General features: G+C 49.9%; 1 protein-coding gene across 2 annotated transcripts in view; it reads left to right on the top strand.

Annotated features, from left to right (window-relative positions):
* LOC119402404 (uncharacterized) overlaps positions 1-27,426 on the top strand; it is a 347,414-nt gene that overhangs the window by 45,002 nt on the left and 274,986 nt on the right. For both annotated transcript variants that reach the window (XM_037669544.1, XM_037669543.2), the window contains exon 4: positions 13,450-13,501. In XM_037669544.1, the coding sequence (XP_037525472.1) occupies positions 13,450-13,501 (52 nt within the window). The remainder of the gene's footprint in view (positions 1-13,449; positions 13,502-27,426) is intronic.

Raw genomic sequence — 27,426 nt, forward strand, 5'->3', positions numbered from 1 at the left:
CTTTGTCGGCACGTCACTCGATTCAGCCACCCGGCCAAAGTTGAACCACTTGCCCAAGGGCCAGCCATCTTGAACGGCTGACTAGGTTCATACTTGTGTATATTGTTGATCAAAAAGCAAACATTACGCATATCTGAGGCGCAACATCACTAGGTAAATAATATGTGGTGTGTTCCTTTAATAGAAAATGCATAGATACGTAATTCTAGAGACTCTAGTTTCTTAAGCTGCGCTGAAAATGCGACTGCGCTCAAATTCGTCTTCCTCCGTGCCCGCTGCACAAGCTCATGTTTTGTTGCGGTTTCGGTTCATTATTGCACTGTACGAATGCCATGGGGCGCCGCTCTGGCATTCCTGTTTTACCCAGGCGACGTCTAAATAAAAGAGTGTGTGGAGAGTACTCGTTGAGTGCGGACGTTTCTTCTGCTTCGGCGCTTCGCGCCAAACCGCGTGTTCGAGCTGGCTGGCGTCCCCGCCGGTCGCGTTGGTCACCGCCGCTCTTCGCCACAGCACTCATGTTTCCCGACGTATTGCCAGATGGCGTCCATATCTCACGCAGCGTAAAGTCACTGGAACGGGAAAAGTACCGCGACCGTCCCGTGTCGCCGCCATATTTGGTCCAGCGCGGCCGAAGCTGCGGCGGCGCGGTGTTGATTTTACGCGGAGTAACGCATGTTTTACAAATTGCGTGTGCTTCTGCAACCCCGAATGAAGCATACCGTTGTTCCCCAAATATTTAGGAAAGAAATAGCGGCAGTTTTCAGTTGCCTACACGCGCACGCACGCGTACTAACGCGACAAAGAAATGCGAACTGCGCGGCATTTACGCGCTCGGCTGTCGGCATTTATTAAATGCGATGCATTTCTCAGCGAACTTTCTATCTATCTATCTATCTATCTATCTATCTATCTATCTATCTATCTATCTATCTATCTATCTATCTATCTATCTATCTATCTATCTATCTATCTATCTATCTATCTATCTATCTATCTATCTATCTATCTATCTATCTATCTATCTATCTATCTATCTATCTATCTAGCCGCCCACAACTGTGTGCTCTCCTGGTCGTTTCGTTAATGGGATGTATGCCAAATTTGCTATGGCATAACATGACTGTCTGACGAATACAAACTACAGGTGGTGACATGAAAATAATGACTTGTACGCCATGTACGGCATGATTTACATGCCACACTCATGGTGCGCTCGCGGCCGGTTCGCTAGCTTGATACACACCAAAATTGATATGGCCTGACAAGAGTGTATGACGAACATAGGTTACTGGTCATAACGTGCAAATCATGGCAGGCATACCATCTAAAACATGATTTACATGACATGGTCTCGGGGCGCTCGCGGTCGTTTAAAGAAATGCACATGTACCAAAATTGATATGACGAGATATTTCTGTATGACGAACGTTAGTGACAGGTGGTAATATGAAAATCATGACTTGCATGTCATGTACAGCATCACTTACTTGCGACGCTCATGGTGCGCTCGCGTCCGGTTCGGTAGCTTGATTTGATATACACCGAAATTGGTATTGCGCGAGGTGACTGTATGAAGAACATCAATGACAGGTGGTAACGTGAAAATCATGACATGCATGACATGTACGGCATGGTTTACATTACACTGTCTTTGTGCGCTTCCGGCCGTTTTGTTAACCGGATGTATACCAAATTTGGTATGGCATGACATGGGCGCGCGACGAACACAAATTACAGGTCATGCGTTGTATATAACAGATTCTACATGCATGCATGCATGACAAACATGCGATATATAGTGAACTAGATGTCATGACATGAATGACTTCATCTGCCTCAAAGACGAACAAGGCGATATATGCAGCTCTTTGCTGGCTGCTTCGAATTATATTGATTCCCACAATGCGTGGGATCTGCCGGATTGACACAAAAGGTACAATTATACAGTCACGTCACGTGCTACCAATCCTGGTGCATATCAAGCCAGCGAACCGCCCGCGGGTGCACCATGAGCATGACATGTAAATCATGCCTTACGTGACATGCGTGCCAATATTTCAAGTTACCACCTGGTATTTATGTTCGTCATACAGTCACGTCACGCAATACCGATTTTGGTGCATATCAAGCCAGTGAACCGGCGGCGAGTGCACCATGAGCATGGCATGTAAATGATGCCTTACATGACATGTGTGCCAATATTTTCATGGTACACACTGTTATTTAAGTTCGTCATACAGTCACCTCACGCAATACCAATGTTCGTAATGTTCCTGCACGCTTTTTTGAGGCTATGAAAACAATCGCCCTTCAAAGCGCCGTGCATGGGCGGTCGGGCGACACCAGCGAGGCGAGCGAGCTGGACCATTTATGTGGCGAAGCCGCCGAAAGGGCGCGGCGGCGAAGAGAAAACGAACGCGGTACTTTTGTCGTTCCAGTGACTTTAGCGCAGCGCCTCTTCTATCGTCTTTAGACGACATTTGCAGCGAAGCACGCAGATACACGGCCAATTTTTTTTTAGATGCGAAGCAGCTTATGGCAGAGTTCAATCCGGTGGGCGGCGTGACCACCCTTACTGCGCATACGAAAACCCTCTCCAAACACCTCCTCTACACTCCCCCTCTACACTCCCCCTCGTCGTTCAGATGAAAGGCTCGCGTTATGTCGTACACACGCTCAGTCACTGCGCCGGCTGCGACGGTGTCATGAGTTGCAACGTCAACGTCGGCACCAGTCAACACCATCAACACCGTCGGCACCAGTCAACGTCGGCACCACCTTAACGCCTGCCAAGATCGCGAAGCAGCGGGTGGAGCAGCGGAAGGCTCGACGCATAGAGTTTCTTACAGTAATACCTAGAGGGGAATCTGGCGCTAGTGTCTACGCGGGCTCCTTGAGACGCGCTTCAACCACCATGGGAATAATGGGAAGTACAGGCTTCGGATTTGCTTCGGAAGGATTAGGTTCTTGAGATCCGCAACGCTTGTTTGCCGAGTGTAAAACAAAGTGATATGAAGTTAATTCCAATTAAAACTTGCTTCATTCTTTTGTATGCAAAACTTATTGCAAAAAGTTTGCGTGACCGTGAGATGGAACTGAAACCTGGACAAATTCAAACACCAGGGTGTGGATTGCTCTGCAGTTGTGTTCCAGATTTCGCATCACCAAATAATGAATTATTTTTGTGCAACACTTGAAAAGAAACACGCTTGTTTGTCCCTCGAAAGTACGCATTATCTATTTATGTAAATAACAGTACTGTATTGAGTGAGAAACACTTAACGCATCATCTGCCGCGATGCCAGCTGCGTCTGTTCAAGTGGTCTGCCTCCAACGCATCTCTCGTTTTGTTTTGTAGTCGAGTCAGAGTAGCGCGACGGTGCGTCTACTTAGCTTCGCCGTCGTTTTGCAGCTGATTTGAACGAGTTTTGGTAAGACGCGCTTATTAAACAAACGTGAACTCGATGCAGTTTGCTGCACTGAAATGGGACGCTACATCTTTGCGCAGCGGTGAGTGCACGACGCTTTGCTAAAAGTGTCAAATACAACCTGTAAAGCTGCAGCGTCGGAGCAAACAAAGAGATCTAGCGGTCTTCAGCCTCTTTGAACAACAAAGACGCTGCTTGAGTGCTTTGAAACGCACCCCACTACCCACGCCTCGCGAAGAACGAAACTGAAACTGTAGAAAAAGATCCGTAGACAGTTCGCTAGCTAACGCTATCCAATCCGAAACCTGTACTTCGCATCATTCCCATGGTGGTTGAACGATCGCAGCGCCAGTTTCCTCTCTAGGGTATTGTACGAAACTCTATGCCCAGCGCAAACGGCAACGTCGGCGGGAAACTGAGCGGGTGAGATCGAACAATAGATGGCTGGTCGACCTCTCAAATTTATTTCAAAATTTTATATATTATTGCCTGATGAGTGGAAAGAAGAGATCCGCAATTTGTTTGGCCGCCGAAAATTTTTTCGAAGCAGAGGAAATCAATAATGACGAAGAGGTGGAGTAGAGCGCTCATCCGCTCTGCTGTTTTGGCCAACTTTCGTTATGAATTGCACAAAATATATTAAAGTTAGGTAGCTGAAATTTCTTTAACTAAATATATTGTGAGACAACGTTCAGGCCGCAAGACTCTTCTTTATTGCCCTCGAGCCTCAGCCCCACTACTCAGACCCAAGCGGTGATGATGAGTATATACAGGTGAGAAGATGGCAATTATGAAGAATGCTCACACTAATTTCCCCGTGCGCCGAAGCGGCCAGCCTGGCCGCGACTTAGACTGGGTAGAGACGTCGAACGAAGGGCTTCAGACGGGAAACGTGGACTATCTCTGAACCACGGCAGCGACGGTCGGAAGAAGCCTCAACTGGGGTGACACGATAATTTACAGGGGATGTTTGTTCATTAATTATGTAGGGTCCAATGAATCGCGAATGGAACTTTTCACACAATCCGGGAACACGAGTAGGCGTCCACAGGAGCACTTCGTCGCCAGGACGGAAAGAGACGTCACGATGGGAGCTGTCGTACCGCTGTTTGCGATCGTGTTGACTGGCTTCTGTGCTGAGCCGAGCAAGTTGCCGACATTTTTGAAGCCTCGAAACGAACTGCTCGGTTAGGGTTGTAGAATTGTCACTTGGAGTGCGTAAGAATGAAGCGTCAATGGTGAATGTCGCCGAACGGCCATAAACGAGGTAGAACGGTGAATACCCAGTAGTGCGTTGGACGGCGGTATTGTGAGCAAACGTCACAAATGGCAATATCGTGTCCCAGTTGTCGTGAGCTGGGCTGATATACATGGATATCATATCAATTAGCGTGCGGTGGAATCGCTCTGTGATGCCATTGGTTTGAGGGTGGTATGCTGATGTTGTCTTGTGAACTGTGCCACAAGTTTTAAGCATCTCTTGTATAACTGTGGATAGAAAACTCTTGCCGCGATCGCTTAATAGGACGCGGGGCGCACCATGACGCAAGACGATGGCTTCGAGAAAGAAGGTGGCCACGTCAGAGGCAGAACTAGAGCGCAGAGGAGCGGTCTCTGCGTACCGTGTGAGATGGTCAACCGCTGTCACGCTCCAGCGATATCCTGCAGACGTTACAGGAAGAGGTCCGACTAGATCCATCCCAACAATGGCAAAAGGTTCCTCGCGACATGGGATTGGTTGTAGCAAGCCAGCAGGAGCGGAAGTCGGCCGCTTGCGCCGTTGACATAGGGTGCAAGAAGAGACGTACTTGGCAACAGAAGTGGAGAGGCCAGGCCAGAAGAAGTGGCTCCTAAGGCGGCTGTATGTTTTGCAGAATCCCAAGTGGCCAGCAGATGGGTCGTCGTGAAAGGCCTCAAGGACCTGCGCGCGAAGCGAACGTGGAAGAACGGGAACCCAACGGTGTCCATCATCATTGTAAACGTATCGGTGCAGCACGTCGTTTTCAAGCTTGAATTGCCTGAGTTGTCGGCGCAACCTGGCATTAGGTGGTGGAGACTTTCCGCAGAGGCGTTGAACAATGCGAAGGCAGTATGGATCTTGCTGTTGACAGGAGGCCAACTGAGCGTAGCGATTGGAAGACAGAGTGCCAGCAGCCGCTAGTGCCGACAACGTAAGCGGATGCGTAGCCTCATCATCATGGGACGAGCAATGAAGAGGCATGCTCAAAGAAGATGGTAATGGGAGGGGGCAACGAGAGAGGGCGTCGGCATCTTGGTGTTTTTTTCCAGATTTATAAACAACGTCAAATGTGTACTCTTGAAGCCGGAGCACCCAGCGGCCGAGGCGACCGGACAAATTCTTTAGCGATGACAACCAGCATAAAGCGTGGTGGTCTGTAATTACGGTAAAATGGCGTCCGTAAAGATATGGGCGGAATTTTTGTACGGCCCAAATTACAGCCAAGCATTCCTGTTCCGTGATCGAGTAGTTTTGTTCGGCAGTCGTGAGTGCGCGGCTGGCGTAGGCGACAACTCGCTCTCGACCTGCTTCATCACGCTGTAGGAGGACGGCACCGATGCCATGGCCGCTAGCGTCGGTGTGGAGACAAGTAGGGGCATGCTCATCGAAGTGACAGAGGACGGGGTCAGATGTCAGCGCCGCCTTGAGGGTGTCGAAAGCGATGTCGCAATCGTTCGTCCAAGTGAAGGCTGTGCCCGATGTCAGTAGCTTGTGCAGTGGCGACGCGATGGACGCGAAGTCGCGGATAAAGCGGCGAAAATAAGACGCTAGGCCCAGAAAACTGCGTAATTGCTTGTGATTTTCGGGGCGAGGAAAACGTGTCACAGCAGTCACTTTGTCAGGATCCGGTCGAACGCCATCTTTACTAACAAGGTGGCCCAACACTATGATGTTCTTTCTGGCGAAGTGACATTTTTTAGTATTAAGTTGAAGCCCAGCGTTAGAAATGCACGTCAAAACTTCGTCCAGTCGCTCAAGATGCTGACGGAAAGTGGAAGAAAAAATGACAATGTCATCCAGATAACATAAGCAGGTTTTCCACTTAAGGCCACGAAGAACTGTGTCTATCATACGCTCAAACGTTGCCGGAGCGTTGCATAAACCGAAGGGCATTACATTAAACTCATAGAGGCCATCGGGCGTTGCAAAGGCCGTCTTGTCCTTGTCCGCTTCGTGCATGGGTATTTGCCAGTACCCTGACCGGAGATCGAGACTTGAGAAATATTCAGCGCCCTGGAGGGAGTCGAGGGCATCATCAATTCGCGGCATCGGATATACGTCTTTGCGCGTGACCTTATTAAGTGCCCGATAATCGACACAAAATCGTACCGAGCCGTCCTTCTTCCGGACCAGGACAACAGGCGACGACCAAGAACTGGACGACGGCCGAATGATGTCGCGTTTCAGCATGTCGGTGACGTTGTCCTCGATGATCTTGCGCTCTGCGGAAGACACGCGGTATGGTCGACGGCGTACGATCGAATTGCCCTCGGTTTCGATGCGGTGCACTGCGACGGAAGTGCGCCCCAAAAACTTGGAGTGGACGTCGAAGGAAGCACTGTGTTTTCGAAGCAGTGCGAAGAGATCTTCCTTCTGCGCCGCAGGGAGATCAGGATTGATGGTGGCAGTTAACGCTGTGGTCGTCGCATGGTCATCATTAGCAGCAGGCGAGAGTAGTGGATCTGCGTGAAGAGGCGTCAGGGCAAGAGGTTCAGTGTCAGCAAAGCAGGCCACAACGGTACCTTGGGACAGAAGAAATGGCCGAGATGTAGTGTTGCGTGCTGTGACCAACGCTCGGCTGTCATGAAACCTGACCAAGCTAGGCGCAATTACAATGCCACCAGATATCCAGCGATCGCATGGGGCGAGAAACACGTCACCATTAAGGATGGTATCAGACGTCAATGTCACAACATTCTCATTGCCAGGTGAAATGGAGCAATCGGCCGCCGTGACTAAACGCAGTTTTCGAGCATCGTCATCAGATGAAAATTCCGTGTCCGTCATATGAACTACTCGCTGATGACAAGATATTACGGCCGACGCTGAAGAAAGAAAGTCCCATCCTAAGATAAGTTCGTGGGTACATGACGACAGCACGAGAAACGGAATGTGATGAAGTATGCCATCGATGAAAACTCGCGCTGTGCACACACCAACGGGCTGAACAAGAACTTCATTGGCACACCGAAGGGGAGGTCCAGTATACGGCGTTTTTACTTTTCGCAAGCGTGAACACAGTTCAATACTAATGACGGAAAGCGCTGCACCCGTGTCTACCAATGCCTGAGTCCATACACCTTCAACACATACCAACAGTACATTTGAGGGCCGCTGCGGAGGAGTTTCACATAGCCCGAATGATGCAGCTTTCCCTCCCGAAGCTGCACTATTTAGTTTTCCGGGCGATGGCCCGGGGACGAATTAGCTGGTCGAAGGGGAGAAGACGAGCGGCGCATCGGTGACGGAGAGCGGCGACGGGGGAAACGAGAAGCACCGGCACCGTCGAGGCTCTGCGGAGATGGTGAGCGACGTTCATAACTTCGGTAGGAGCGACCATGTTGCTGTACCGCAGCACGAAACTCGTCTCTTTCATAGGAGTCGTAGCCCCGTCTTTCGTCCTGTTGACGGCGTCGGCAAAACCTGGAAATATGGCCACGGACTCCACAATAATAGCAAACTGGCCGAGGAGGGCGCCAGGCGTTGGCAGGCGGAAGCGACGTTCGTGGTGACAGAACATTCACCGAACCGTGCATTGTGGTCGCGTGGGGTTGTGTCTGTTGAGAAGGTGCGAAAGCTGCAACCTGGGCGTAAGTTGGCGTAGGTAGAGGGTCATGCCTGGGAACTTCCGCACACGTCATGGCAACAAGTTCTTCCCTGACGATGTTGCGAAGGCTGCTGCCAGAAGACGTCGTACGGAGCTCAAGTGGGCAAGACATAGCTTGTGCTTGAAGCTCCTCACGTATGATGGAACGAATCAACGCGCGTAGCTCGGTGTCATTGGTTGCGCTCAGATGAGTTGTGTCAGGCTGCAGACGTAGTAGATGGAGTTCATCAAGGCGCTGACACGTGGCGACGACTTCTGAGACTGTAGTGGGGTTCTGCACTGCAAGGGCATTGAATGCCGCAGCCCCAATGCCTTTGAGCAGGTGGCGGACCCTGTCATTCTCCGTCATTGAGTTGTTCACGCGGCGACAAAGGGCGAGGACATCTTCTATGTAAGAAGTGTAGGACTCGCCGGTTTGCTGAACACGCTCGGCTAACTTCTTTTTGGCGATGTCTGAGCGGATTGAAGGGTTCGCGAAAATCTGCCGCAACTGGTGTTTAAATGAGGTCCAATCCACGAAGTCCAGCTCGTGGTTAAAAAACCAAGTCTTGGCTACACCCGTCAGGTAGAAGGCGACGCGAGTGAGTTTGGCAGAGTCGTCCCAGTGGTTGAGTGCACTCACGCGCTCATACTGCTCCAGCCAGTCTTCAACATCGTCCCCACGAAGGCCAGCGAACACCGGTGGATCCTTCTGGGGTGTGGTGACCAAACAAGAAGGAGTTCCCGTTGGGGCAGGCGTCGCAGATGCGCCAGGGTTGGAGCGCTCGTCTTGCGACATTGCTGAGGTCTGTTGGCGCAAACGGCGACCTGAACGGAGCTCCAGGGGTGTGTTGTAGCGGAAGTCGTAGGGGCACCAGTACAGCGAGAGGACTGAGGGACCAGCCAGCACAATCCACCACTTGTGAGACAACGTTCAGGCCGCAAGACTCTTCTTTATTGCCCTCGAGCCTCAGCCCCACTACTCAGACCCAAGCGGTGATGATGAGTATATACAGGTGAGAAGATGGCAAGTATGAAGAATGCTCACAATATGCATGTTTTTGCTTCTGCTCAGGTATTTTTAGTTTTGATGCGTAGTGTAGATGTTTTTATAAAAAACCTCAATATTGGTCTAGGAGACGTTATTTTCTTTACATTGAAGGTCTTTATCTAGAAAACTCCTTGTAGCAGAGCGACAAAAATTGCGCATTACCTTCTTCGCATGATTATCTACTACAATGCTGAATCTTATATTTATATATTTTTTCAGTAAAGAGATATCTTCGGGCTAAATTAAAGAAAACACCGGACAATGAAAACTTCTGACGACAATTAAAAAAAAAACATTTTTCATATTTCTCAAACTTTGTCCACTTATTGTCCTCCACATCAGCTTTCATAATCATTGAAAACATGTTGCATAATGTCGTTGCACTAATAGTTACGACCCCTCCAATGAGACCCTTGGGCAAGGATTGGCAATTCCGACTTCTTGCCCAACAAGTGTATAAAATGCAGGCAGGATTGAATTGCTTTTTTATTAAAAAGCCAGCAGGTACCGAACAAGGTGTCGCCGGCACTGCAGACGTTAATTTTGAAATTATTTGGTCACTGCAGCGGCCACGAGTGCGGGGCTACCGAGCAGGCGCGCGCGCACCCGAGATGCTCGTTGTAAGAGACGGCGCAGTGAGAGCTCGTTTTCGCGTCCTCAGACCGACTGAGTTCGAAACAGCAACGCCTCTCCGGTGACTTGAACGCACGTGCACTGGAGCTTCGCTATTCTATCCGCCCTCTGTTCGCATCGCAGCTAGGCGCTGATAACAAGGCAGATATGGAAGCAGGATGAGAACTCTATAAGGGAGCTATGAGCGCTCGCTTCACGCACGCTGCTGCCAGAGAAACTGCGCTGCGCCAGTTGCGATCAGTGGAAAGCATTTACGTGGCGCTCCAGTGGCAAAGCAAAATATGGAATGTCAAAGGAAAGAAAAGCAAAACTATCGGTAACCGGATGCGCTTGCCTATCTTAGATGTCGGCAGCAGACGGCCTGAACTAGCCGCGCGTTCAGAGCGCTGTTCACACTTCATTCGGCGCGGATAGTTCTTGTGCTTTGCTCTTACTCTACTCCTCCTGTGCGTCTCATGGCGAGAAAGTATAGCTCGGAATGAGTGTATTGTGGAGACTACCTTTCGAAGCACAAGAAGCTCAAAGTAGTACTCACACGAATTTTTAAAAATTTCGGATTGTTGCTCTAAATAAAAATACTGGTGTCTAGAAACCTAAAACGACTATTGTGGTGCCTGGGAATGCATCGTATATATTTTAATTAGCGCCACCTTAAAAAGAGACTTTCGGTTTAGATATTGAGGGGGCGGCTTCTCAGTGTCGTTTCATAGCATTGTGACGTCACGGAGATACAGAAACTCGCGACGTACTAGCAGCAAATTCGTCATCTGCTCGTGGTGCACATAAACAACGATGAGTGAATTGTCGTCCTGCGACCCTGGCAGTGATTTCTGCGATTTAGGCTTCATGCAGGACGCAGAACTCGCATACTCGGGGGAACTGTCTTGACTCGTCGGGATAATGTCCTTGCAGTGGAGCTGGCTTGCAGATGCTCAGCGACGAAAACTTCAAAGTCAAATTAAAATATTTTATACGTGTTCTCCGACTCCAGTGTGTGGACAGCGTTGACACTGCACACCAACGAAGCAAAAAATGTCCCCTTTGCGATGTCTCAAAATAATGTCAGTACTCCTTTAATTATTGCAAAGAAGCCAAAATTTCGTAGAGTTATGCAAGCAAAATATTATTGGCCAGTCTCGGCCTGATATATACACATATAGGTGCTACCGGTAAGCAAGAACGTAATCCAGGCTAAGCGAAGTTTCTTTGATATCGAGCCCGCGTTCTGTTGAAAGGGTGAATGATCTGCAGTAAATTTAGGCGGTTATCGGGAAAACATACTTGTTACTTACGAAAAATTACTGAGCGCGAGAAAAAAAACGTAACACACAACAATATTTTTTATCAGTATGCACCAACTAGGCCCTCAAGAAGTTCTATGATACTTGCTACTACGTGCGTAAAAGGCTCTGCGTTACATTCCTGTATTTGACTATCGCTAGTATTGCCATGACGTATATTCTGCATTGAATATGTAATGCCCCATACTTGTGCTAACCTTGACGCCTTTATAGGAGAACATTCCTCAGCAAGCTTTTATATCAACAGCGTCATTTTCAATGCGGCACTGTGAAACTGTTCAAGCCAGCGGGTAAAATTGCTGCCCAGCAGACATCGGTACCACTTTAATTATTGTATTTTAAGCTATTATTAAATTTCTATATAAGTAACACTTCTTGAAAGTTAGTTCGATACTGTTAACTGGTCATCATGCCTTTCCACGTGTATCGATGTAGCTTAGCGAACAGGTCTGTTCGCTGTGACCAGATTGTTATAATCTTGGTTGAGCTGTAACTGGTGACCCGGTACATGGGTACCACTTGAATTATTGCATCCTAAGCTCTTAATATATTAGGGGCGTAGCTCCTCTTAGTCTAACCTTGTCACGTCTCCGTTGTCCGGCGTATCTCCCGGCAGCCGGCAGTAAACGGCAGTATCTGTCCGGTGGTTGTTAGTGGTGTGCGGCGTGACCACCCTTACTGCGCATGCGCATACCCTCTCCACACACCTCCTCTCCACTCCCCCTCACCATTCCCCCATGTCCTCTACCCCTCTCCCTTTTCCCTCTCCACTCACCCTCTCCACTTCCCCTCTTTCCATACTCCACTTCCCCTCTCCCATACCCCTCCCCACTTCCCCTCTCCACTTCCCCTCTCCCCTTCCCCTCCCCCTTCCCCTCTCCCATAACCAGTCTTAAAAACGGAGGGGGCGTGCACACGTGAAGGCGCCCTAAAGACAATGCGCTGCGACAGTACGTGATATGTATCACCCTCTCCTCTCCTACGCTTCCCCCTCTTTCTCCTCTCCTACTGTCCCCCCCCCCTATCTTGCCTCGCGGCGCAGCGGCGCCGACGCAGGCAGCGTCGCGAGGCAGCGTCGCGGCAGCGTCTTGATTGAAAAAACCGACCTCTTGCGCTGCACAACCGTTCACTGACCACCCCGTATATATAGGCACTGGATTTTGACCTCCAAGGTAGTGCGTGTGTGCGATTGCTCCTGTGCGTGATTAAACAATGAAAATTCACAGCGTACATGTAAAATTAAAGTGAGCGGCAAGTCGTCATAACTCTCATCGAACCTTTAGTATAAACGCGCCCGATCTCACGTCGGTGATGATGTACTGGGCAGAATTCACGGAAGATTCACGGTTTACCGATGAACCTCCGCAGCTTCGCCCACTGATCATCATTCACTCCGTGGATATGCTGTGATTTTTTCCATATAAGGAACACTTCTTGAAAGTTAGTTCGATACTGTAAACTGGTCATCATGCCTTTCCACGTGTATCGACGTAGCTTAGCGAACAGGTGTGTTCGCTGCGACCAGATTGTTATAACCTGGGTTGAGCTGTACCTGGTGACCCGGCACAGTCGGATATGAGACTTTCTGGAAGAAAGATGCTGGTTATAAATGCTTCCGCGCGTCTTATTTCTCATGAGTTGAAGCTTCACCCACAAAGACTGTGGGCAACGCGCTGCGCAGGCCACGCCGCGATGTGTAAGAAGCTTCGCGACTATTTTAGAACGTTCCATTAAGATTGCGCGCCGCACGCGAATGTTCCAGCTTTGTCGAGAGATAACGCCGCCACCAGCAATATCGCTTGAAAGTTCAATAGCGTCTGTATAAAAGCCGACGCGCTTGACCGCTTGTCAGTTGATCGATGGTCGACGCTCTGTTCGCCGCTATCAGTGTATTGCTGTAGTTTGACTTTCAGTCTCCCGGCCACAAGTTCGGCCAAATAAAGAGTTTTATCTCGGACGTGCTGATTGCTGCCTTCGTCGACGTCACGACCACGTGACAATACTTTAATTCTACATCATCAACGTCGCGGCAGAGGAACATCACTTAGTCGGGTGTTCGTCAGGCTGGGCGAGACAAGCGCCCTAGCCGAAACATTTGCTATTGAGGCAGCCGATTTCGACGAGTGTTCATGAATGAACGTATCTCTCTCCATTGTGATTGTGCGATTCTTATTTTTCCTCGAGCTCTGTTTCTTTGTTTGCTTTTCCAGGTTACCGTTGCGGCTGGCTACGTCCATTCAGACCGTCAAAGACTTCAAAAAAGTGAGCACGCATTTCTTGGCGATTTCTCGTCTTTGTTCTGGGAAATAGCGTTGACGTACCTGCATGAGCTGTCCCTTACAAATATTTCTGCTGCCCTCATTTTTCGCTCTGAGATACTTGTGGTGTTTTCTGTTTTTTTTAAAGAGCGAAGTCTACTTTAAGTGAAACTGAGAAAAACGCAGTTCTTTGGTGCTGGATGCTGCTACAACAATTGTTTGTCGATGTTCTCCTGTCACCAAAATACCCCAGACCTATATTGCGGCTAAAATCTATACATCGCGCTATTGTCGGTATTCAGGAGTAAAATTTCGATTTGGCTCTTTTAGATTCCAGGATATCTTTTGCTTGAATTGGCCGCGCAAAAGAAGTATAAAGGCAGCGAATGAACGACACAGCAATATATTGCCACAAAATTAATACCATCTTCTGCATGCTTTCGTCGGTGGCGTCGTTTGTTTCACGGGCGCAATGGCGATGACTTGACTTGACTTGAAGAACGAGTAGTCCTTTCTGGAAACAGGCGCACAATCGTGGACTGTAGGCAGCGTTCTCTTGTTCCTGGCATCTGTTGAAGGCCCCCCAAAAAAGCTCAAGTTCTTCTGAGATTTTTATCTGGTTTTATGCCGTTCCCTTTGGGATCACTACTTCTTCTTTTTCTTCAAGAAATAGATCGTTGCCAATATTTTTCGTTCAGCTGTTTTTCATTTCAAACTTACCGTCTTGGAGCGAAAGAATAGGACATGATACTGTATAGAGTAAAACTCAAAAGAGAAAAAAAAACACTAACAGACGGGCAGGACTAGGAAAGTCGGCATCTTACTCCGTCCATTCGAGTTCTGCTCTATAATATCATGTCCTTCAATGGGTAACAACTCGCCCAATAAAAAAAAACAGTTGGCATATCCCACGTACCGTGGGAATCGATGTTATGCGAAGCATGCGCCGGAGGGTGACTGTGGCGTAATTTTTCACGTTGAGCGACTGAGAACGTTATGAAATGACGCTGGAGAAATGTGGATGTGGTATACGCACACTCATTGGCGGAAAGTCGCATATGTATCATATAACCAGTTGTTTACAGTTGCGTAACGATGCCAACGATGCATGTGTGTTACCAACACCAGAAGCGGTAAGCTGAAATGTAGTGCTTATATTCTTCAATACTGGGTAGCGCGAATCCGAACGGGACAAAGAAGGAACACAGATACACAGGACAGGCGTTACCTGCAACTAAGCTTCATTTAGGAAAGTTTCCCTAGATATATGACACGCAGCCGAGTGGCAGGCGCAGGCGCAACAGTTGCAGTTGTTAGTTGCATTAGAGTTGTTATGCTTATACTTGTCCGTAATGACGGAGAACGCACGCACGTTTCACGAACCTAGGTGTATGTGTAGGAGGGATTCTTGACAGTTCTTGAACGAGGTCATCATCACCGTGATCAGTGAGCACCAGCAGCTGGACCGGACTTGTTATCGGATCCGTTCGTGATCCCGGCTACGAGGGGTCTAAACGCTGAGACAGACGGTACGATTTTCCTTCCGATGCGAAGTCCGATGTGGCGGTGCGGCTGGTGTACAGCTGGTGGAAATCCTGGATGCCTCTTACGATGAAATGATCTATGATGCCTCCTGTCCTGGACGTGGCAGCGAGGTCTTTTGATGCCCTGTACCCATCCAAACCGTCTTTCACGTAGTATAAGGGCCAGGTGTTGTTGGGTCTTGATAAATCAATGTTGAAGTCACCGGTAATGATGAGAGGCCTGGTTCTCTCGGCAGATTTATTGTAGAGAAGTATTCACCCCGGTTGTTCTGTAATTCACTTAGTCCACGATGATGACCACGTGGACGAGTGGATGGTAGTTGAGCGTCATCCAGGTGTGTTCTGTCTTCATCGTCCCTCACTTTCCTTGCGTCGACCGCGGTGGTGTAGCGGTTACGGTGCTCGGCTGCTGACCCGAAGGTTGCGGGTTCGATCCCGGCCGCGGCGCTCGCATTTCGATGGAGGCAAAATTCTAGATGCCCGTGTACTGTGCGATATCGGTGCACGTTAAAGAATTCCAGATGGTCAAAGTTTGCGGAGCTCTTCGCTATGGCGTCTTTCATATTGATAGCGTGGTTTGAGACATAAAACCACAACAATTATTATCACTTTCCTTGCGTGTCAATGTGAGTGTGAGACTTTATCACCTGTGGCACGTGCCCGCATAACATGAACTCTGATATGCGGGTATGCGCCACACGTGACTGAGAGAAAGGGTTTCGTAACGTACTCGGCAGGTATTTTTTGCGTTATTTATGTCACAACCAGTGAATCGTGTTCGTCATACACTGATCTCCTGCTATGCCAATTTTGGTATACTACGAGTTATGGAGATGACCAGGAGAGCGCCCAGACGTAGGCGGCTAGATAGATAGATAGATACGCAGATAGAAACGGCCAAAGTGCCTGAGGTTCGCTAAGAAATGCTTCGCATTTAAAATCGGCAGTTCCCACGCGTTGTGGGAAACGGTTTCATGCAAAGCACTCAGCGAGTACTACTATGCTGTATTTTATGGCTTTGAGCCAAACGTTACGAGGTGGATCGATGTGTTTTTGTAAGCTCAGTAGCTGTGTGCACATTGTGGGTTTACCAGGGACGTCGACAATGTGTAACCCTGTGTGCGACAGCGGGACATATACGTCCCACTTTTCAGTCTGCAGAAAAAAATTCCTTCCGCGTCCAGAGTTGCCAGTTCCGCTTTTAATAAGCGGACTTGGGCTTCTTTTTTCTCCGAGTCGCTTCTGGAATTTTCCAGTGGCTTGCCGCGTTTTTTGGGCTTATTTGCATTTTCCAGCAAATATAGTTATTTTAGGGATCATCACGTTCTCCAGTAGCGCGTTTGTCGATGACTTTGTGTTGTTGAATGTTGAAGTCAAACATACGTTGGGGAAATCAACAAGTAGCGCTGATCATGCACTGGCAAACGCATATTCAACTGAACGGAGACTACCCTGGAGTAGACCTGTGCGCTGGTCCCAAGATCAACGGCGGCGGCGCGCCGGTGTTTCCACCTCCGGTGGCGGCGCGTCATCGGCGCGGGGATAATCGGATCGGCGGCGGTGTGGCACAGGGGAAGGGGGAGGGCGAATTCTACAATTGGTGGGGAGAGAAATTTGTCCCTCAAATTTTGAAAAAAATTGTTTCACCGAAAGGACTAAGTTGTGAATGCGAAAGCAACATGTCGTAATGTTATGCGAACTAAGGCTAGCAGCTCACTCTTTTTGATTTGATCTCACGTAACTATACAAAACGCTGCTGTATTGGAATACGGCCGCTTCCGGGAGAGAAGCGGTTTTCGTGCAGTTTGTCGTATCATTGGTCACAGGACGAAGCGTTGAGATCACAGCGCCTAGAAGGGTATACGAGCTGTTTGCTGATGTCTGCCGAGATAGCGCGCGCGCCTGCGCTCGCGACCACGCCCTTATAGCCAGAGTTCACTGCTGCTGCTCGAGCCACGCAGCACCCCTCCCCCGGCGTCTCTTCCGGCTCCTTCAACGGGCGGGGCGTTTCCTTTCTGGTTGGGGGGCAATGAACGGCAGCCCTCGCACGCGGGCTGATTTTATCGCATGCGCCCTCCGTGCGATGGAGGTGGCCAGCTTGTTTCATCTATAATTCAGCCGTGTTTAGGGCTCGCCAGCGCTCGCCAGCATTTACTTGTGGGTAGAACATACGACGCGCGGAGCGATGTTATCGATTGGGACTTTATATGTAGCATGACCGCGACAGTGAAAACCTGTCGAGAGCGTCTATATAACTGCTATCGCAGTCAAAAAAATATACAAAACCCGTGGGCTCGCTTTTTTTCTGAAGAGCTGAAATTGACTCCGCTATAAAGAGTTTGTCCGTTCGAAGAATCAACTATACCAGCGCCTTTTCCATTGGTTTAGTTCTCGCTTTCACTGCCCTTCTTACAGGCGATATCTCCTCGCCACTTATTTCTTCATAATGCCAGCGCACAATGTCAGCACTAAGCGTTGAGATTATCAGGCTTTCGCGCTTGTCGGCTACACCCTCATGTCTCCGCTTGCGCAGTCGAAAACGTACAAAATGGAGCGAAATCAGCTGATCGTGCACGATGTTCATGCGAGACAAGGAAGAACAGGTGGCCGACTGCATGGCAAAGCAGGGTGGAAGACAATTCGCAACTGATATCCCTCGTATATGGACAAATCGAGCGCTTATTTTCTCACGAGGTCACTTGAACAGACTGCTGGCGTCACGAATAGCGAGCAAAAGACGAGAAAGCCAGGAGAGAATAACGCGCTCGTTCTTTGTATTTTCAGAGGTAATTAGGGGCCCTTTAAGAAGGCAGGGCGTGCAAAGATGAACCCAGAAGAGTCATAACACCACAAACGCCGCTAACAACTGAAAAATCATGCAGCGGCGGAAAAGAAGGTAGACACAAATATTTATCTGCGCATTCCCAGGCAAAATGCGATGCCTATAAATCAGGTGTGCGTGGTGGTCTACGTGGGAAATACCTCTTCACTCTCTTGACTTCTCTTTTGTGTCCGTGTTTGCACGTCCCGTCATTTTAACATGAATACCTACCAACTAGGTCAGCCATCTGTTCTTCTGTTTTTCATTGCCATTTACTTCTATATTTATTTATCAATTTACTCCAGTATAAATGAAAGAAAAAAGGTGTACTAACGCACCGATATATATAATAATTATATTTTATTTATCTATGCACAGTGTTGTATGACATACTGCTGCTAATTAAAAACAAACACACAAAAGAGAGACGAAGAGGACGACAAATGGGCGGCACTTCCAACTGATTTATTTCAAGCATGAAACATAGCAATATACACATGTGACACACACATATAGCGGTGCTAACAACACTAGTACAATCACTCTTGTATGAAGAAACGTATGTGTAATCAGTCACGAAGATGAGAATATGAAAAAAAGAAAAGTATTTACAAAAATTTCTCGCAGAAAAAGTATATACGATTTACCCACAAACGTGGGAAAAGCAAAGAAAAAGAAAAAAAATATATACAGAAAACGCTAGCAGAAGAAAGTGTATACAATTCAGTCAAAAATGGGGGGGGGGGGGAAAGCAGGGAAAAAAAAGTATTTCAAGAAAGCAATGCAACGATTCGGATACATATACTGAAGCGTGAGATGATTTCTTTGATGGACTTGAATACACCGTAATAAAGCAAGAATGTGTCAGAATCTCTGAGAATGTTGTGGATATGTTAATGGTTTATGCTAGGCAATAGGAATTGCTTTAGTGCCACTGAACATTTGTCAGCATTTACTTCTTCAGGCATTGCTCTGGGCACTTGATTCTACTCCAGGATGGCCAAATGAAGAAAAGAAAAACGAAGTATATTGTCACGTGGTCGTGACGTCGACGAAGACAACAGTCAGCACGTCCGAGATGAAACTGTTTATTTGGCCGAACTTGTGGTCGAGAAACTGAGAACGAGAACTAGAGCAATACACGCTGTACAATGATAGCGGCGAACAGGGCGTCGTCCGTCGATCAACTGACAAGCGGTCAAGCGCGTCGGCTTTTATACAGGCGCTACGGAACTTTCCAGCAATATCGCTGGTGGCGGCGTTATCTCTCGACAAAGCAAGAACATTCGCGTGCGGCGCGCAATCTTAACAAAACGATCTACTAAAATCGTGAAGCTTCTCGAACACTGCATCGCGGCCAGCGTCGAGCGTTGATAACCGTCCTTGCTGGTCAAACTCGAACACATCAAAATAAAAGAAGAAGCGGGCGTGGCATTGCCCCCCTCTGAAAAAGCATCGTCCCGATGCTTGCAACAGAACATGGAAAGGGAATAACAAGTGCATACACAAATAAATTACAATAAAAAAGGAAAAAAGTAGAGTCCCCAGGTTCGCTAACGCGAAAAAACGGCTTAAGGCGCACGACATCGACGACTTCAGGTCGTGCGCGGCGTCGCTGGGAGTTCGTAATGCCGTCCGGGACGACCTCGTATTCAAGAGCGCCGTGACGTCGAAGCACTTTGTATGGGCCGAAGTATCGCCGAAGAAGTTTTTCACTGAGCCCACGACGGCGTATCGGCGTCCAGACCCACACACGGTCACCGGGTTGGTACTCCATGTGGCGTCGTCGAAGATTATAGTGACGGCTGTCGACCCTCTGCTGGTTCTTGATGCGCAGGCGGGCGAGCTGTCGAGCTTCTTCGGCGCGTTGCAAATGGGCGGCAACGTCGAGATCGTCTTCGTCGGTGGCGGTTGGTAGTATTGCGTCGAGCGTCGTTGCCGGGCTCCTTCCGTAGACCAGCTTGTACGGCGTCATTTGCGTCGTTTTTTGCGTGGTCGTGTTGTATGCGAAAATCACATACGCAAGGATGGCATCCCACGTCTTGTGTTCGATGTCAACATACATGGCCAGCATGTCGGCGATGATCTTGTTTAGGCGCTGGGTGAGGCCATTGGTCTGTGGGTGGTACGCTGTGGTCCGGCGGTGGCTTGTTTGGCTGTATCTCAGTATTGCCTGAGTTAGGTCAGCAGTAAATTCTGTACCTCTGTCGGTGATGAGGACCTCTGGGGCGCCATGACGCAGGACGATGTTCTCAACGAAGAACTTCGCTACCTCGGCGGCACTGCCTCTGGGTAGGGCCCTTGTCTCAGCGTAGCGAGTGAGGTAGTCGGTAGCTACGACGATCCATTTGTTTCAGGTATTGGACGTCGGGAACGGCCCCAGTAAGTCCATCCCAATTTGCTGGAACGGCCGTCGAGGTGGCTCGATAGGCTGCAGAAGTCCGGCTGGCCTAGTCGGCGGTGTCTTGTGTCGCTGACGGTCCCGGCAGGTCTTGACGTAGCGAGTTACGTCGGCGACAAGGCGCGGCCAGCAGTACTTTTCCTGTATTCTTGCGAGCGTGCGAGAAACGCCCAGGTGTCCAGACGTCGGGTCGTCATGCAGAGCCTGGAGGACCTCTGGTCGCAATGTCGAGGGCACTACGAGAAGGGAATCGGCTCGAAGCGGCGAGAAGTTCTTCTTAAGGAGAACACCGTTGCGCAAGAAAAACGACGTCAGTCCTCGGGTGAATACCTTGGGAACAACGGTGGTCCTGCCCTCGAGGTATTCCACAAGGCCCCTGAGATCTGGGTCCGCTCGCTGTCGTTCGGCGAAACCTTCGGCACTTATGGTTCCCAAGAAGCAGTCATCCTCCATGTCGTCCTGCGGCGGTGGTTCGACGGGGGCGCGGGACAGGCAGTCAGCGTCGGAGTGTTTCCTTCCGGACTTGTAAACGACGGTTATATCAAATTCTTGAAGTCGTAGGCTCTACCGTGCAAGGCGACCTGAAGGGTCCTTCAAGTTAGCTAGCCAACACAAGGGGTGGTGGTCGCTCACAACTTTGAAGGGCCGGCCGTAGAGGTAGGGGCGAAACTTCGATGTAGCCCAGATGATGGCCAGGCACTCCTTTTCTGTTGTGGAGTAGTTGATTTCTGCCTTTGATAGCGACCGGTTAGCATAACTGAGGACCCTTTTGAATCCGTCGGTCTTCTGCACAAGGACGGCGCCGAGTCCTACGCTGCTTGCGTCGGTGTGGATTTCCGTATCGGCGTATTCGTCGAAATGCGCAAGTATGGGAGGCGTCTGCAGGCGTCGTTTCAGTTCTTGAAATGCTTGAACTTGCGACGTTTCCCACCTGAATTCGACGTCGGCCTTCGTGAGTTGCGTCAGTGGCTCGGCGATCCGTGAAAATTCCTTGACGAAACGTCTGTAATAGGCGCACAAGCCGAGAAAACGGCGTACGGCCTTCTTGTCGGTGGGCGTCGGGAAGTCAGCGATGGCAGCTGTTTTCCGCGGGTCCGGGCGAACACCATCCTTGCTGATCACGTGACCCAAGAACAAGAGCTCCTCGTACGCGAAGCGGCACTTTTCAGGCTTCAAGGTGAGTCCGGAGCTCTTGATTGCTTGAAGTACAACTTCAAGGCGCCGAAGGTGTTCGTCGAAGTTTGAGGAAAACACAACGACGTCGTCCAAGTACACGAGACACGTCTGCCACTTCAAGCCGGCCAGTACTGTATCCATAACCCGTTGAAAAGTCGCAGGTGCCGAGCAAAGACCAAAGGGCATGACCTTGAACTCAAACAGGCCGTCTGGTGTTATGAAAGCAGTCTTTTCTCGGTCTCTCTCGTCGACTTCTATTTGCCAGTAACCGGTCTTGAGGTCCATCGACGAAAAGTACTTTGCGTTGTGTAATCGATCCAGGGTGTCGTCTATCCGGGGAAGGGGATACACGTCCTTCTTCGTGACTTTGTTCAGGCGACGATAATCGACGCAAAAACGTAGAGTCCCATCCTTCTTCTTCACTAGCACCACCGGGGATGCCCACGGACTCTTCGACGGCTGGATGATGTCGTCGCGTAGCATTTCGTCGACCTGTTTTTTCACGGCCTCGCGTTCTCGCGTCGAAACTCTGTACGGGCTCTGACGGAGTGGTCTGGCGCTGTCCTCTGTTATGATGCGATGTTTCGCCACGGGAGTCTGCCTAATTCTTGACGACGAGGAAAGCAGTCCTTGTATTGCAAGAGCAGGGTTTTGAGCTGTTCTTGTTTGTGCTTCTGAAAGCTGGGATTGATGTCGAAAGCTGGTTGCTGCGCTTTATTCGTCGGAGTAGGCTCGGGAGAATCGGTGAGGCCGAAAGCATTGCTGGCTTCTACGATTTCTTCGATGTAGGCGACCGTCGTGCCTTTGCTCACGTGCTTGTACTCGTTGCTGAAATTCGTGAGCATAACTGTTGCTTTCCCTGCCCGCAGCTCTGCTACTCCTCTTGCGACGCAAATCTTGCGGTTAATCAGGTGGTGCTTGTCGCCTTCAACAACGCCTTCCAGGTCTGCTGATTTCTGAGTGCCGACGGAAATGATGACGCTGGAGCGAGGGGAATGGTGACCTGGTCTTCCAGCACATTCAAGGCGTGCTTTCCTGGCGGAGTGTGCGGCGGTAGTGCCTTTTCCGTGGACAGTGTTATTGACTTAGACCTCAGGTCGATGATTGCACCATGAAGGCCTAAGAAGTCTATACCAAGGATGACATCTCTCGAGCAACGCGGCAGGATTACGAAGTTCGCGGGATAAATCCGGTTGTTAATGGTGAGTCTCGCTGTGCAGATTCCTTCCGGCATTACGAGGTGACCTGCAGCTGTCCGGATTTCAGGGCCTTCCCAGGCTGTCCTAACTTTCTTCAGCTTCGTGGCGAACGGTCCACTGATGACAGAATAGTCGGCTCCGGTGTCGACGAGGGCTGTGACGCTGTGGCCGTCGATAAGAACGTCGAGGTCGCTAGTTCGTCGTCTTGCGTTGCAGTTAGGTCGTGGCGTCGGGTCACGGCTACGTCGGTTTGTTCCGCTGCTTCCACGTTGCGTCGTCAGGTCTACTTCGGTCCGCGAGATTTCGTCGTCAGGGGTTCGCGTCGTGTCCTGAAGCCTTCGTCGTGACAGCGGCGTCGGCGGCGGAGGGTCTTCGGTATTTCGTCGTACAGCAACCGCACCTAAATCGGTTGCTGCCCTTAGTTTTCCGGATGCAGGCTAGGTGACCGGCCCCGGGTTGGGCCAGTGTATGGTCGGCGTTGGGGAGAGGCGTAGGGCCTGGCGACGGCGATCGGGAAGGTCCTCGGGGTGTCCACTGCGCTCCTACCAGATAGTCGGCGATGTCACGTGGTCGTTCACCCTGCTGTGGATGCGGCGCGTCGACGGCGAACCCACTCAGTCCCATCTGTCGACAATGGCAGCGGCGGTAGGTGTGGCTGGCTTCTCCGCAGTGGTAGCAGAGTGGACGATGGTCGGGGCCGCGCCAAACGTCGGTCTTCCTCGGCGTGTATCGCTGACCGGCTGGCGGGCGGTATGACGTCGGTGATGGCGGCGGTGGTGCCTGGCGGCGGAACTGCTGGTGCGGCGCGGCGTCGGGGGCGTTGGGTCGGGCTGCAGCAGCATAGCTCATTGCTTGCAGCTGCGGCGGTGCCGGCTGAGGAACACCCAGTGACTGTTGGATTTCCTCGCGTACAACGTCCGCAATCGACGTCACTTCGGACTGTGCAAAAGGTGCGAGCTTTCGCAGCTCCTCTCGCACGATGGCTCGGATCGTTTCACGCAGGTCATCGGAGCAGATTGGTTGAACGTCTGCGTATGCTGGCGTCGAACGGCGATTGAATTGTCGGGTACGCATCTCCAGCGTCTTTTCAATTGTCGTCGCTTCGGAGATGAATTCCTGGACAGTCTTGGGTGGGTTCCGCATGAGCCCAGCGAAGAGCTCCTGCTTAACTTCTCGCATGAGAAGGCGAACTTTTTTTTCTTCAGGCATGGTAGGGTCTGCGTGGCGAAACAGCCTGGTCATCTCTTCCGTGAAGAGCGCCACGTTTTCGCGCGGCATCTGCACGCGGGTCTCGAGCAGAGCCTCAGCCCTCTCTTTGCGGACGACGCTCGTGAATGTGGTGAGGAACCTGTCACGAAAAATGTCCCACGTTGTCAGGCTTCGCTCTTGGTTCTCGAACCAGGTCCGAGCGGCGTCTTCCAGAGCGAAATAGACATGCCGTAGCTTGTCTTCCGTGGTCCAGGCATTAAAAACGGCGACTCGGTCGTAGGCTTCGAGCCAGCGTTCCGGGTCTTCGAACGACGATCCGCGGAAGGTTGGCGGCTCCTTGGGCGTCCGGAGAAGGATCGGTGCGGGCGGCACAGCGTCTGTCATCGTCGCTGTGGTCGAGGTTAGGATCTTTGTTTGCCGGGTCTTTTCAGGTAGAGGCCCGTGCTCTGGCGGTAGACCTTGTTGCCTGCGGCTTGCTCGACGATCCGGATTTTCTTTGCTGTCGTCCTCCTCGCAGCTTGGGCTTGGGTCAGCGCTTCGCGGGGGCGTCCGGATCATGGAAGAAGCAGCGACCTCCACCAGATGTCACGTGGTCGTGACGTCGACTAAGACAACAGTCAGCACGTCCGAGATGAAACTGTTTATATGGCCGAACTTGTGGTCGAGAAACTGAGAACTAGAACTACAGCAATACACGCTGTACAATGATAGCGGCGAACAGGGCGTCGTCCGTCGATCAACTGACAAGCGGTCAAGCGCGTCGGCTTTTATACAGGCGCTATGGAACTTTCCAGCAATATCGCCGGTGGCGGCGTTATCTCTCGACAAAGCTGGAACATGCGCGTGCGGCGCGCAATCCTAACAAAACGATCTACTAAAATCGTGAAGCTTCTCGAACACTGCTTCGCGGCCAGCGTCGAGCGTTGATAACCGTCCTTGCTAGTCAAACTCGAACACATCAAAATTAAAGAAGAAGCGGGCGTGGCAATATCAGTACGGGCGAACGGTTAAAGAACTTTAAATGAGTGGTCCAAGCGTGGAAACGTTGCATCTGGTGTCATTATTGAGGAAGTATAAGGCGTAGGGTTGTGATACAACTTATGAAAGAATGTTAAACAAGACACTTTCCGAATACTTTGTAGTGTTGCAAGGTCAAGGATGTCTTTCACTTTAGATGCACTTGAATAGGAAGAATAGTCGGTGACGATGAACCTAGCAGCTTTGGTCTGTAATGATTCTAGCCTCCTAATGAGGTATGCTTGATCAGGACTCCAAATAACTGAACAGTATTCAAGTTTGGACCGGACTATTGAATTGTAGGCAAGAAGTATTGTATCTTTATTGGCTTGGCGAAGTGTGCGTCGGAGGAAACCAAGAGTCAGATTTGTTTTACCCAATAACCAGTCGATGTGTGTGTTCCAGGTCAAGTTAGAAGTTAAATAAACGCCTAAGTACTTGAATGACTCGACTAGTTCAATTACCTCATTATTTATTGCATAAGTGTGCTACACAAAACTATTACAAGTGGTAAACTGCACTAGTTTTGTTTTACTGTTAATATTTATGTGCCAGTTATGACACCACTCGCGCAATATCTGCAAGTCTTTATCTAATTCTTCGCAATCATTATGGTGAGTAACAGCACCATAAATAACGTAATCGTCAGCAAATAGACGAATTTTTGAATTTACACCGATGTGAATATCGTTAATGACAATTAAGAACAACGTTGGCCCCAATACTGAACCCTGGGGTACACCGGACATGACAGGCTTCAAGCGGCACACAACGCTTTCAATCGAAACCGCCTGACTCCTAGCGCTTAGATACTCTTGAGCCCAATCAATGACCTGGTTGTCTATTTGAAAAATTGTCATCTTATATATCAAACACTTGTGACCCACCCTGTCGAAGGCATTTTCAAAGTCAATGAAGATTGCATCAGTTTGTGTTAGTTCATGCAAGTTGGTGTGAATTTCAGTAGTTAGTTCGAAAAGCTGTGTCTCACAAGAGCGTCCCCGTTGAAAGCCGGGTCGGTTTGAAAATAGAATGTTGTTTTCAGCCATGTATTTCATAATCTGAGAAGACAAAATGTGTTCAAACAGCTTGCAAGTGATAGATGTCAATGATATTCGACGATAATTTGCCATTTGATTCTTACCACCCTTTTTAAATATCGGCACCACGTGAGCAAGTTTCGAGTCATCAGGAATTTGCGTCGTGTCTAATATTCTTTGAAAATGAGTGCAAGTGTAAGTGCTGAATAAATCTTTGTAAGTTTCAGCAATACTGTGCTGATCCGCGGGGCCAGGACTTGAGTATTGTCACGTGGTCGTGACGTCGACGAAGACCGCAGGCGTGGTGTCCAACATGAAACTCTTTATTTGGCCGAACTTGTGGCCGAGAAACGGAAAGTTAATTTACAGCAATACACACGGTATTCACTGATAGCGGCGAACAGAGCGTCGATCGTCGATCAACTGCTCATGGCTGGGATATGGCATAGCTGGGATGCGCCGTCTTTTATACATCACGCATCGAACTTTCCAGTCTTATCACTGGTTGTCGCGCAAGCACTGGAATAATCTCGACTATTCGCGTCCTGCGTGCAATCTTAACAAAACGATCTACTACACTCGCGAAGCTTCTCGAACACTGCGGCGCGGTCAGCGTCGAGCATTGATATCCACCCTTGCTGGTCAAACCCGAATACATCAAAATAAATAAAGCAGCGGGCGTGGCATTGCCTCCCTCTGAAAAGGCATCGTCCCGATGTTTGCGACAGAACATAGCAGGGACTAAGAAAGAAAAAAAAGGAACAAGTGCATACACAAATGAATTACAATAACAAAGTTAAAAGTAGAGTCCCCGGGTTTGCTAACGCGCAAAAAACGACTTAAGGCGCACGACATGGACGACTTCAGGTCGTGTGCGGCGTCGCTGGGAGTTCATAATGCCGTCCGGGACGACCTAGTAGTCAAGAGCTCCGAGACGTCGCAGCACCTTGTATGGCCCGAAGTATCGCCGAAGAAGTTTTTCACTGACCCCACGTCGGCGTATCGGCGTCCAGACCCACACACGGTCAGCGGGTTGGTACTCCATGCGGCGTCGTCGAAGATTATAGCGACGGCTGTCGGCCCTCTGCTGGTTCTTCATGCGCAGGCGGGCGAGCTGTCGAGATTCTTCGGCGCGTTGCAAATAGGCTGCAACATCGAGATCCTCTTCGTCGGTGGCGGTTGGTAGTATTGCGTCGAGCGTCGTTGCAGCGCTCCTTCCGTAGACCAGCTTGTACGGCGTCATTTGCGTCGTTTTTTGCGTGGTCGTGTTGTATGCGAAGGTCACATACGCAAGGATGGCGTCCCACGTCTTGTGTTCGACGTCAACATACATGGCCAGCATGTCGGCGATGATCTTGTTTAGCCGCTGGGTGAGGCCATTGGTCTGTGGGTCGTACGCTGTGGTCCGGCGGTGGCTTGTTTGGCTGTATCTCAGTATTGCCTGAGTTAGGTCAGCAGTAAATTCTGTACCTCTGTCGGTGATGAGTACTTCTGGGGCGCCATGACGCAGGACGATGTTCTC

Source organism: Rhipicephalus sanguineus, chromosome 8 (assembly GCF_013339695.2).
Source record: "Rhipicephalus sanguineus isolate Rsan-2018 chromosome 8, BIME_Rsan_1.4, whole genome shotgun sequence".
Lineage (NCBI taxonomy): Eukaryota > Metazoa > Arthropoda > Arachnida > Ixodida > Ixodidae > Rhipicephalus > Rhipicephalus sanguineus.